This window comes from Dermacentor albipictus, chromosome 4 (genome assembly GCF_038994185.2).
Source record: "Dermacentor albipictus isolate Rhodes 1998 colony chromosome 4, USDA_Dalb.pri_finalv2, whole genome shotgun sequence".
In the NCBI taxonomy this organism is placed as follows: domain Eukaryota; kingdom Metazoa; phylum Arthropoda; class Arachnida; order Ixodida; family Ixodidae; genus Dermacentor; species Dermacentor albipictus.
Genome location: NC_091824.1, coordinates 38,044,034 through 38,056,859, shown reverse-complemented (window position 1 = coordinate 38,056,859; position 12,826 = coordinate 38,044,034). Strand labels below are relative to the sequence as shown.

Sequence of the window (12,826 nt, the reverse complement as noted above, 5' to 3'; positions counted from 1 at the left end):
TATACATGGGAGCGGGTAGACGTCCTTCTTAGTAACGTTGTTCAGATGACGGTAGCCTACACAGAAACGGCACGTGCCATCCTTCTTCTTAACTAACCCTACAAATGATGCCCAGGGACTCGAAGAAGGCTCAATGATGTTTTTGTCTAGCATTTTGTTCACTTCACTTTGAATTACTTGGCATTCTGATGCAGAAACTCGATACGGTCGTCGGTGAATAGGAGTAGCATCGCCAGTAAGAATCCGATGCTTGACCGCGAGCGTCTGGCCTAAAGGGCGATCGTCGAAGTCGAAAATATCTCTGTAGGACGATAACACTTGATAAAGGTCTTCGGCCTGTGCAGAAGACAGGTCCGTCGCAACCATTTTCTGTATCTTGGGATCGGCGGCCGAGGCTGGCACGATGGGCCTGCTAACCTCGCAAGAGGCATCGTTCGATAAAGTTGCCATGTGATGGTCGCCGAGACAACGTTGGCAAGGCAAATACCTTGCGGCAGAATTTGCTTTGCCAATCTACAGTTGCAGACAGGCATTCGAGTGCGGTTCCCAGTAATATTAAGTATACTGTGAGGCACTGTAACGTCATACCTTATTGGAATGTCGGGCAGGGGAGTGACTAGGTACTCGCCATCAGGAACTGGTGGGAAAGACAACAGTTCAATGTAGGCTATTGACTTTGGCTGCAGACGAAGAAAACCGGTGGGACGTAAGCGGCAGTGGGGTGCTTCAGAAGGTTCTGCGAGCATCGGCAACTCAAGGCGAAGGGTACCGGAAGAGCAGTCAATAAGAGCAGAATGTGCGGAGAGAAAATCGAGGCCGAGAATGAGGTCGGGGGGGGGGCAATTAGTAATCACAGTGAAGAGGACAGGAGTGTGGCGGCCGGCGATGCTAACACGTGCCGTACACATCCCGATGATAGGCACAGTACAGCCATCCGCAACGCGGACGATGCGTGCCGACGCTGGGGTGAGGAGCTTGTTCAGTCGTCGTCGGAAGGCAGCACTCATAATAGAAAGATGTGCCCCTGTATCGATGAGTGCCGTGACAGGATAGCCGTCAACGTCAAGAAGGTTTTCGTTCGTGTTTAACGTGAGCAGAGGATTTGAGGGCAGTGTCGACAACGCAGCTTCACCTCCAGAAGCTGCAGTGCCTAGTTTTCTGGCCGGGCCCGGGAGGCGATAGGTGGCAAAGAGAAGCGGTGGGGTTGGGGTGAACGAGACTGATGGCGTCGAGGTGAGGGCGAGCAGCTGTAGCGAAGGTTCGGAGTAGGGGCATCAGCGGCAGTGGGTGCATGGTGGGTGGCATAGGGAACAGTAGGTTCAAAGGTGCGGGAATAAGTGGCGGCGCATGTCCGAGGAGGCGGTGGCCATCAGTTGTGGCAGTGACGAGCGACGTAGCCGATGCGACAGCAGTGGAAGCAGATTGGTCTGTCATCAGGGGTACGCCATTCGGACGGGTTGCGGCGAGATGTGGTAGAAAAAGACTGTCGGGGACGAGGAGGGCCGGTCGAGAACTGGGTAACGCTGGGTTGAGATGTGGAAGACACGGAGTTCAGACCCATGTTCTCAAATTCCTGTCTGACTATGGCCTGAATCATGGCAATTGTGGTTGCTGGCGGAACGAGAGGTGTCACGGAGAAAGCTGGTGAACAGGCGGCCTCGAGCTTGCGGTGAACAATACGGGTGACGTCGTCACAGGTGGTGGCCTTACGCGGTCTACCCTCACATGTCGACGTAGCAGTGGTGTTGGGTAGCCGTGTGATGTGGTGTGTGATACGGCGGCTCTTGGCTTGTTCAAGGTGACGGCATTCTTTAATGATGGTGTCGATTGTCGAGACGTTGCCGAAAACAAGCAAATTGAAAGTGTCGTCGGCGATGCCTTTTAGAACATGTGACACTTTATGTGATTCAGACATAGCATCGTCAACTTTGCGGCATAGAGCCAAGACGTCGAAGATGTATGAAACGTACGGCTCTGTGGATGTCTGAACACGAGACGCAAGAGCCTTTCTCGCGGCAACCTTGTGGCCAATGGGGTTGCCGAACAGTTCCCGTAGCTTTTCTTTGAAAGTGTCCCAACTGCTTGTCTTCTCGTCATGCGTCTGGTACCACATGCGTGGGGTGCCGCCAAGATAAAAGATGACATTGGCGAGCATAATGGTTGGGTCCCCCCTGTTATTAGCGCTGGCATGTTCGTATAGCTTGATCCATTCGTCAACGTCCTGTCCCTCCAGGCCAGAGAACACACCAGGGTTGGATGTTGGGCAACCGTGACGATTGGAGCAGTCGGACCAGCCGAAGCCGTTGCAGAGACGGGCTTGTCACTGGGAGGCATGGTGACAATCTCGATGTACAGACCACTCTGGAGTTCCGTGGCGAGGACGGGGATTGCTGACCTCCACCAGAATGTTACGTGTAGAAAGACACAGACGAAAGAGGCTATTTACAGGCTATTTACACTGGACTGGAGCCAGAGCACCAGGCCGACATTCACTCGCACCAAGGGCACAGACCCACTTCGTCGTCGTTCTCGCGGCGGCTCGTCCCTTGAGCATCACTCGATGATATCGTAATAATATTTTCTCAGTTACTGTCAACGACCGATTTTTCGGACCTTCTAGGGAACGGAAAACATCCGAAAATTCAGGCAGTCCGAAAAAATGAATGCATGCAAAAAAAACGCACCTTTTTTCTTTTTTTCTCGAATCTAGAGGTAAAGGGCGAAGTACCAGGCTTCCGAAACCCTGCCAAAGCATCAGTGAAGTGGCTATAAAAAGAGGTGCTCAAAAACTATGTTATGCAGCCGACTGTCGGTTTATTATGTACATGTGCATCGTCGGGCAGCCGGTGTTATTGCTGCAGTGGCTTGAAGAACTTGATGGTTGTTGTTTGGACGGCGTTCCGGTTGCATGCGATCATATTGGCCTCGATCTGAGCAAGGGTCATGTCAGCACTGTACACCGATGAAAGAGTCAACAGTGCTCGCGTCAACTCTGCGCTTGTAGGCGGCGCAGGCATTGGCTCCTCATTTTCAACATCAGAGTCTTCTGAGTCCCCCACAACCTGACAGACTATTTCCTCGTCAGTCAGTTCTGCGCAGAAGTCGCAGAAGCAAAATCCTCAAGTTGTGAACAGTGGAGTTCGCTGACGAGTGTCGAAGTACCTAGGCCTAGCGTCGCAGAGCACACTTGACACAACAGCACAACCACACACCACGCTAACCAAAACGTGGCCTGCGCAAAGAAACGAAATGGCGCCGCTCCGGAAACTCCACCGGAGGCAGAAGTGCGGCGATGAACATAGCCAGTGTGGCCAGACCAAATTGGTGTGTGATGGCTAGATTCGGCTAGTTGTGGTTCAAAGCGGTGACATGCTATGGCTGCAAGTCGATTTCCTTCGCAAGGGTGCTGCGCGAGGAGCCAGCGGCCTTGCGAAGGACCTTCCGTCGCGTCAATAAGTCCGGAAAATTGGACGGTGGGGGTTCGAGTGTCCAGAACTTCAGATGTCCTTGTACATTGATTCCATGGGGCTCGTGGGGGTGCCGCGAAGAGGTCCGAAATATGGGGCAGTCGTTGACTGTGTCTGGTTTGCTTGAGTCATTTTCGTTTTTCACACGCCTACACATCATGGTTTCAGGAAACAGTTTTCAGTGCTCCTTCCATCCACCTATGTTTCATTGCGCATTGACCATCCACGCAAAGTGGGAGTTCCACCTTGTCACACTACTGCTCGCTTAAATTCTTTCATTCCAACTACGTCATCCGAGTGGAATCACTTGCCAGGAGATGTGGCACTCGCCGACGATCTCGAGCATTTTAAGAAAAAGTGTCGGCATTTCTTGTTCATGACATGTGTGCCCTTTGTTTCATGGTCCCTCATGAACTCTGTGTTGCTGAATTCTAGTTTTCCTTGTTAGTTTTTGTTTTCTTTTCTCGTTTTTTTTATATTTCCATGGATGTGCACAATTGCTGAAATCTGTAAAACTCAGTGCAGTGGAACCATGGGTCATTGTGATATAGGTATATGATATGTAATGTATACGTAACGTAATGTAATTGTCATTGTCATTCATGGGTCATATGTAATGCTGTGACCCATGAATGTATGTATTTCCATTTCTTGTTATCTGTGTTATTGCATGTCTTGTTCCACTCCCCTCAATAATGCCCGCAGGGCCATGAGGGTATCTGAAATAAATAAATAAATAAATAAATAAATAAATAAATAAATGTCGTTTTTTGTTCTCACCAAGTTATGTGGAATACTGGCAAATGTGCAATGACCAACGAAATAACTTCGAATTTATTCTATGGTACTCTGCTATGCCAACTGAACGTTGCCAAGAATTTAAAAAATAACTGAGGGTATTACGGTAACGGCATTCACTGCATGTTAATGGTTGTTGTTCGTTGATGGTTGTCACAGTCAGCATTTCTTGTTCATAGTGCGCATATACGTCTTCTTACCTAACCAACAAAATGTCAGTGAAAAAGTTGTGGAGGATGTTGAAACATGAGCGATCAGTGGATTTAAAGCAACCTAGGATTTTCATTATCTAATGTATGCTTGTCCAGTAAGTGAGGTAATTATTGCTAGCTAATTAAACTTAATATTAGTTGCTGGTGCACAACGATAAAAATGCCTCTTGACAAGAAATAACAAAAGCCTATCAACATACAGTGTGTGCTGTTTGCGCAAGTCCCTTGGTGATCTTCTTTCTTGGCCACATTTAGTTGGCACGTCCGGTATGTAACTTGATAGTGATTTCCGAGGGACATATGTAGGTTTTCTTTCTTAGGTGCATGACATTTTTTTCCTCTACTGAACTTTCCTCCAGCTTGCGGGCTTCTGCAGAACTGATTTGCCGTACCCTAGTAGTGTTCTGCAAAGTCAAATAGAGTGCATCTTTTCATGATTTGTCTGTGTCTCATTCATGCATGCCTTACCTAGCATGCCCAAAAATACGTATCTTCTGCTCCCAAATGAGCAATTCCTCCTGCAAACCTGCTCCAATGTGTCACATTTGCTGTTCTCCAAGCTGCTCCAAAACTCCCTCGGCCGCTTTCATCCCTGGCAAAGAGCATTGATACGTCGCCACATCTCCATCACTCTCTGTGTTATCCGCACGTTCCTTGCCTGTGCAAGCTCTTGCCTGTGTGCTAACTGCACCTCGGTAAGGCGAAATCAAAATGCGCCAAGTATCTCAATGCACTCGCTTGCCCGCAAGGAGTTCATAACTCGAACGATCGCTCAACAGCATTCAGTTGGACAATAGTGCTTTGGCATTCACAACTCGTAAGAACTGCTTAGGTGTCCTTAGATGTTTCATGTCGAGTTTCAGTATTGAGTACTAAGTTACTAGAGAAATGTCTTTGGCGAACACTTCCTGCAACGGCCATGTTACGATGGCGGCAGGCAAACATAGTGAGTTTTTTCGAACTCCCTAAGTGCTGCGAAAACATCCGAAAAATCTGGCAGTATTAAATAAGAAGAAAGCGAATGTATCCCTTTTACTGCCCCAAGAGCTTCCTAAAACGCCACAGGCGTGTCCAAAATAGCCCTAAAGGCATACCAGAACACTTATTGGGGGGTATCGGTGCTCGTGCTGTGATAGAAGATGGCAGATACACAGGTGTATAATTGAGGAATACATACCGTGACTGTTACAATTGCCCCCTTGCCACTCATGGTATGCTTCACTGCAGCACTTTGCACATGCTTCACCATATAACACTTCTGTATTGAGGCGAAGCTGACTTTCTGGAATCAGCATTATGCAACGCGCCATGCTTTCGTGCTTCGAAGCCATTGGCGAGGATTACAAAGGCGGAGTCGACATTGCTAACAGAGGCGAATTGTTTAAATGAAAAACACGGCACCGAACAGCAGGAAGCTGGGTAGTGGCCTAGCGTTGCCGCAGTGGTGGCTACAGCTGCCAGCAGATCTGCGTACGAGAGCGCTGGTACGAGGTGGCGAGATAATCAAAATGGTAGCAGTGGTGGCTTCGATTAATGCTGTTTTGGACCTGCGGTCATGGAAGAAAGTCATTGATTGAAATTGTTTTCATACTTTCTGCCAATCCCAGCACAGTGCAGGATGTAGAAGTGTTAGGTAGGGTAAAGTGCAGTGATCATAGATTAGTAAGGTCTAGAATTACCTCAATTTGAGCTGGCATTCTTCCAGTTGTCCCAGACAACTGGAAGAATGCCAACATTATATTAATCCATAAAAAGGGGGACATTAAAGAATTGAAAAATAACAATCTCATTAGCTTACTCCCAGTATTATATAAAATATTCAAGATAATCTACAATAGAATAAGAACAACACTGGACTTCAGTCAACCAAGGGAACAGGCTGCCTTCAGGAAGGCATACTCTACAATGGATTGCGTCCATGTCATTAATCATGTATTAAGAAATCCGCAGAGTACAATCAGCCTCTCTGTATGGCTCTCTGTACGGCTTTCATAGATTACGAAAAGGCATTTGATTCAGTTGAGATACCAGCAGTCATAGAGGCATTACATAATCAAGGAGTACAGGATGCTTATGTAAATATCTTGGAAAATATCTGCAGAGATTCCACAGCTACCTTAATTCTCCACAAGAAAAGTAGTAAGATAGGTATAAAGAAAGGGGTCAGACAAGGAGACACAATCTCTCCAATGCTATTCACTGCGGGCTTACACTGGGAAGACTTAGGAGTGAGGAGCAATGGTGAAAACCTTAGCAACCTTCCATTTGCAGATGACATTGTCCTGTTCAGCAACGCTGGGGATGAATTACAACAAATGATTGAGGTCCTTAGCAGAGAGAGTGTAAGAGTGGGGTTGAATAATATGCAGAAAACAATGATAATGATCATTGCTTGGGGTAGGGAACAAGAACATCATAAAGGGGCAGCGCGAAAAGCCGATGACAGAAGGCAGGAACACACAGGTCAGCGCTGAACTCACAACTAACTTTATTCGAAGGCATACACACACTTATGTACACGCACTTATGTACACTTATGTATGCCTTCGAATAAAGTTAGTTGTGAGTTCAGCGCTGTCCTGTGTGTTCCTGTCTTCTGTCATCGTCTTTTTGCGCTGCCCCTTCAAAGTGTTCAACCAGTACCAACTCGCCCAAATGTCGATCCTTCTAAAGGGAACAAGAATTCAGGATTGCCAGTCAGCCTCCAGAGTCTGTGAAGGATTACGTTTGCAGTCGCCGACCTCACGGGGACTCACGGACCTCACGGGGACAGCGGAAATGTCCGAATAAACAAGAGTTCGAAAAAGCAGATTAAGAAAAAAATGAAATCCTTTATTTCCACACACTTATTCGGACTCGGCAGTAGGCTTGAAGAAATCGTGAATGCGCCGTTGCACGCTGTTCCGTTTACGCGCAATCAGATAATCCTGGATCTCAGAGAGGGTCGTACGGTCACTATAGGTGGCTGAAAGCATGGTCACTGCTTGTGCACACTCCGGATGCGATGGCAGCATAGCACATGGTGCGTCATCTCCCTACTCGGAGTCATAGTCCGGCGGAGCAGCAGAAACCTGATGAATGATCTCGCCGTCGTCGAGTTCTGAGCATGTCAGTACAGCAGTGTGAGCACCTGTGAAGCTGTCAAATGAGACGGTGTCTGGAACCACTGCACAGGTCTCGGCAGAACACTTTCGGCGTCAGTAGGGTGCACATCAGAAGGTGACCAATCCTAGGCCTCCCGGGACCCGCTTGCCGGCATTCCCCAGTGCAGTCTGCGCGGGTACTGTCGGTGCCATTAGACACTTGACGCGATGTTTTCATATACCACGTTGCATCACTGCAACCTCGACACAGCACACAAAGTAAACATCACCACGCCATCATGCTGATACCAGTCACACAAATGAATAATGTGACCTACTCGCAGCGTCGTGCATAAAGAAACAAACAAATCAGCTGCCAGATTGTCTTGACATGGCTTACTAAGCTGAGACCGGAACTGCTGTAGCCACGAAACACGCAGAAATGATGATGATGAGCGGCGATTTGCAGTAGCGCCACTTTGTGAGGCAGCAAGGAGGCTTCGTTCAAAACAAAAATGGCATTCAGCAAGGCGAACCAGGCACCAGTCAGAGTCGGTGCATGGTGCTTTCGATCGAGTTGGCTCAAGGAGTGTTCGAAAAATCAGACGACAGGTTGCAAGGTGTCCGAGCTTTCGGCAGTTGTTATACATTATGGTCTATGGGGAGAATGGCGGTGCAGCGAAGCAGACCGAATAATCGAGCATGTCCGAATTTTTGGAAGTCAGCGACTGTAGTTAGGTCAAGTACACACAGGGGACCCTGATCATGAGGAGTAAATTTACAGAATAAAAATAGGTTGGAGTGCATAGGGCAGACATTGCCAGATCCTGACTGGAAGCTTACCGTTATAATTGAAAAGGAACGTGTACAATCAGTGCATTCTACCAGTGCTAACACACATATGGCAGAAACTTAGAGACTGAGAAGCTCGAGAAAAGTTAAGGACCATGCAAAGAGCGATGGAATGAAGAATGTTAGGCATAATGTTAACGCAGGAGAGAGCGGTGTGGATCAGAGAGCAAATGGGGATAGCCAATATTCTAATTGACAGTAAGAGAAAAAGATGGAGCTGGGCAGGTCATGTAATCTGTAGGTTAGATAACCGGTGGCCCATTAGGGTTACAGAAAGGGTGCTAGGAGAAGGGAAGCGTAGTCGAGAATGGCAGAAGACTAGGTGGGGTGATGAAATTAAGAAATCGGTTGGCACAGGACAGGGGTAATTGGAGATCGCAGGGAGAGGCTTTCGTCCTGCAGTGAACATAAAATAGGCTGCTGCTGCTGCTTATGATGATGATACATTGACTCTATGGAGTATGTGGAGGTGTCGCGAAGGCGTCTGAATTATTGGGCATGCCCAAAAAATTTGGGTGTTCGGAAGATCAGTCATAGACTACAATAATGCTCAGCGCTTGTGTTTGCTTCTCTTAATTCCTGTCCTCATTTCTTGTCTTTCACATAATGGAACCTAACCAACTAGCCCAGCTATAAGTCATAATGTTCATATATTGAGCATCTTATGTTGGGTATTTTACCAGGCGAACATCTCCGTAGCTACTTAAAATGTATCTCGTAATGCTATGAATAAATGATTAAGTGAACTAATGAAATCTTTGCAGAGTGCAGTGTGTCAAGTGGTGCCAAACCTAAGGTAGGAGCAGCTCCATCGCGGCTAGCAGCCCAGTTTGTCGACACCTCGTCAGTCCTGCAAGGCATCGGTCGGGGGTTGCCAATGCAAAATATAAGTGGAACACAGAGCCCGGGGAGTAGCTCCACTTTCCGAATGCCAAGGCAGCCCCGCACTGAGCCAGCTTACATCAAGATCCGAAAGCCATCGTCTCCTGATGACTCTGTTGGAAAAGGTAGGTTGGTTCTGTGTGGGCTGAGTAATAAATGGGGCTGGTTGGTTGGAGTTTTAAGCACTCTGAATTGGAGAGGCAGTCACAGGGCACAGGTATAGAAAGACAAAGCACGATCAGTGACTTCCTAGTTGTGCTTTGTAATTCTGTAGCCGTGTCTCTGTTGCTGTTCTTCGTGCTGTGCTCATCGATTTATCCCTTCAGTAAGCTATTGCCGGCTTTTCTTTTAGTTTCTACCATCTTCACTACGGTGCCCATGCAACCCTTCCTAGGGCTTATTCACAACAGTGACTTGCAAAGATCGCGTAAACAGGTTGGTCGTGTATGGTTGCTTTGGTCGAAAAGCGACCATTCAGCCTCGCTATTATAGTCACAGAACTGCTCATTTAGCAGTGCAGGGTGCAGAAAATCTGTATATGCTGACTCTCTTGTTTCATGGAGATGTTGGTACAGGCAGATATGAACGGGGCCTAATGCAAGACGTTTTGGTGTAACGTCGGGCAGGTCACACAAGCTGGTTAGAACATAGGTTTCTGTGAGCCGCTTCTTGGCGCCAGTGACAGTTTGCCATGGAGCCTCTGTCAATTGCTGATGTGAATGTGTCCTCGGGATGTTGAACCTCCGTGAATTATAATTGCACCATTTCTCGCAACACTTCTGCGCTACATTACATCTACATTAATGACTTACCCATCAACATGTCTTCCAGCATCCAGATGATGTCATTGTTTACTGGGTTAAGGATCTTAATGACCATTTCACCCGTAAAAACATCCGTAACATTCTCATTCCCCGTTTAAATGACTAATGACCATGAACTCAACTAAAAACGAAGTAGTTCCATTGATTCACAGGCAAACTGCACCTAACTTCGCTTACTGTATAAATAATGCAGTATTACTTAAATACCAGTCTAACAACCTTCCTCCTCAAAACGGCTCATAACTGCTGTTTGATCTGAAGCATCCAAAATAGTGATATTATATTTACTCGCATAATGAAGGCACACTTTTTTTAAAATATGGTAGAACCTCGTTGATATGTTCCCGTTACGTATGTTTTCCCAGCACCAATATTTACAATTGAGAACACAAAAGTGATCCAGTAGTGTTACGCTCATTTTTACCGGTTCATTCGTTCCTGGAAAATAAAATTTTTCAGCACCAATGTTGAGTACGTCACCAAACTGCAATTGTATGCTACGTTTTCCAGCTGCTAGATCCCATGCGAACACCAAAAGGCGCGAGGCATGCACAATCGAGAGCGGTATATAGCTGCCGGTCTCATGTGAAAACGACGCGCACAGCTTCTTATTCGGGCAGCAAGAAATCTCCGCCCAGGTCATTGCAAACTGCATTCACAGCTATCGTCGTCAATCCTATTGCGATAAGCATCTTTACTTATCTGTCTTACAGTGCATGGTGTGTAGTGCCATTGGTAGCGTACTGCCCGATTTTAGTAGCCAATAATTCAAACGCGCTGCCGTTTCCTGCTGCACGGGGCACGATGTGGGCACCAAGTCTTGCTTCAGCGGCATCCGGTGGCACCCACCAGCTCGATTTCGCTTCGGTTTCCCGTCGCCCTCTTAAAACACCACGGAATAGAAAAACAACAAAACGCATCTCGGGCCGCCGCAGCACCACCAGCTCGACATGCGTCGACGTCTTGTGCCGTAAAAATCCACGCTGTGCGTCACAGTACTTAGATGTCAGCGATAGTTGTCTTTCAAGAAAATTTCCTTAGTTACTTCGGATCTTATGTTTTCCCGGCTAGTACGCTTTTCTCGCGGGTTTTTCCAAAACATATGAATGAGGTTCTACTGTATTTACACAAAATTAGAAACGGCATTCATAATACAGGCTAAAATTTTCACCGATATTATTTTTTTCTGCGGCCACTTGAAGTAGGAAACACACTACAATCAGGCGTCCTATACAGCGCCTGACACACCAGAACAGAACACCAGCTGGATCTGAGGCGTTTTGCTGGTCTGTAGTGTTGGATTGGATGCCTGGCGTGCAACAAGAGCAAAAGACACTGTACAATTTGGTGACCGATAATAGTGTCTGATGTGGCAGAACTGCAGTCGGATCTGAGGTGTTTTGCTGTGATGTAGCACCGGATCAGACACGTGGCGTCTCAACAAATTGGGCAAGAAGCTGACAACCGCACCGTCTTTTGGCCACAGTCAATGACAGTGCGGCTGGCTTGTGATGTTCTGTTACGTTCCCTCTACGGAGGCAGCACAACAGGAGGGTTTCTCACCACTCTGAGTGTTGTTCAACTTGGTTGAGGTGCCCACCTTCATTGTTGTTCACGTCGTCATAAAAGATGGCTACAATTTGCTTCTGACACGAAATAGTTACTAATTGAATAAAATGATCATGAAAGCTTACCTTTTCTGCAAGGCAACGCCTCATACTAAGCCACTGGTGAGATTGGGAGCCGCGATGTGCGGGAATTTCGCGGGTGGACAGTGCACACCGATTGTTTGAGCGAGGCGGCTCGCTTGGCTTGCACTTTTGCTCTTCACATCGGCGGCATTGAGTAAACAGATTGTATTTAATTATGCCTGATATAAGTGTGTAATTGTTAATTGTGTTGGCAAGAATAAGAGCTCTTTGACAAGCTTGGGCTGGATCGCAGGCGCCGTTGGCAGAGCTGTGCCTATCCACTCTGTGTGAGCGACAAACCCTTCACAATATCAGTGGAGTTGGTGGACGACACGCTGTTGTGAAGGGTTCGTTGCTCATGCAGATGGGATTTTTTTCAATGTTCATGTAATGTGAAGCAGCATTGGGCAAGGTTGTTTGTTTTGTCACCACCTGTTTTTCAATGTGGTTAGTAATCTCTTGCTTTTCGTCTTCGATTTATAATTACGGCCTTGCTTCAGGAATGTCAGTGCATAATGACTTGTCACCCCTACAGCATAGTTGAGTAGAGTCACATCATTGGTGGGACCTATGCAAAGCAAGAAGCCTTGCAGCTGCTCTTCTCTTGTCATTGCTGCTATCTGTCCTCGTTTACATTTTTTTTATGCTAAGATTGTATGGCTTACATTCTCTACTGCTTCAGTCACCAGTGTAGGCCTTTGGGCCACTCTCACATCTTGAGAAGTGCTGGGAAGCGTGATGTAGTCAGGTACATAGCCAGGGAATTACTCAGTCTCTGCACCGACATGTGAAGAGCCGCTCTGCATCACATATATTTGCTGCATATCTGCCAACTTTCTTCAATTTTGAGTGAATTTTACCAAATTAAGCACAATCTAAGATTTTACAAACGTTGCACCAAGTTTAATGAAAAATAAAATTCTGTTTGCAAAAATGTCTTGAACTTCCTTTGGTACAGGATTTCAAGAAATGTATGCAAAAATAAATTAATTGTACCTGTGCTTGCCCTCCTGTAGC

At 46.9% G+C, this 12,826-nt stretch overlaps 1 protein-coding gene across 1 annotated transcript in view; it reads left to right on the top strand.

The window, feature by feature from the left end:
* LOC135916752 (protein maelstrom homolog) overlaps nucleotides 1-12,826 on the top strand; it is a 65,105-nt gene that overhangs the window by 46,780 nt on the left and 5,499 nt on the right. The window contains exon 13 of the mRNA XM_065450200.2: nucleotides 9,177-9,419. Within this exon, the coding sequence (XP_065306272.1) occupies nucleotides 9,177-9,419 (243 nt within the window). The remainder of the gene's footprint in view (nucleotides 1-9,176; nucleotides 9,420-12,826) is intronic.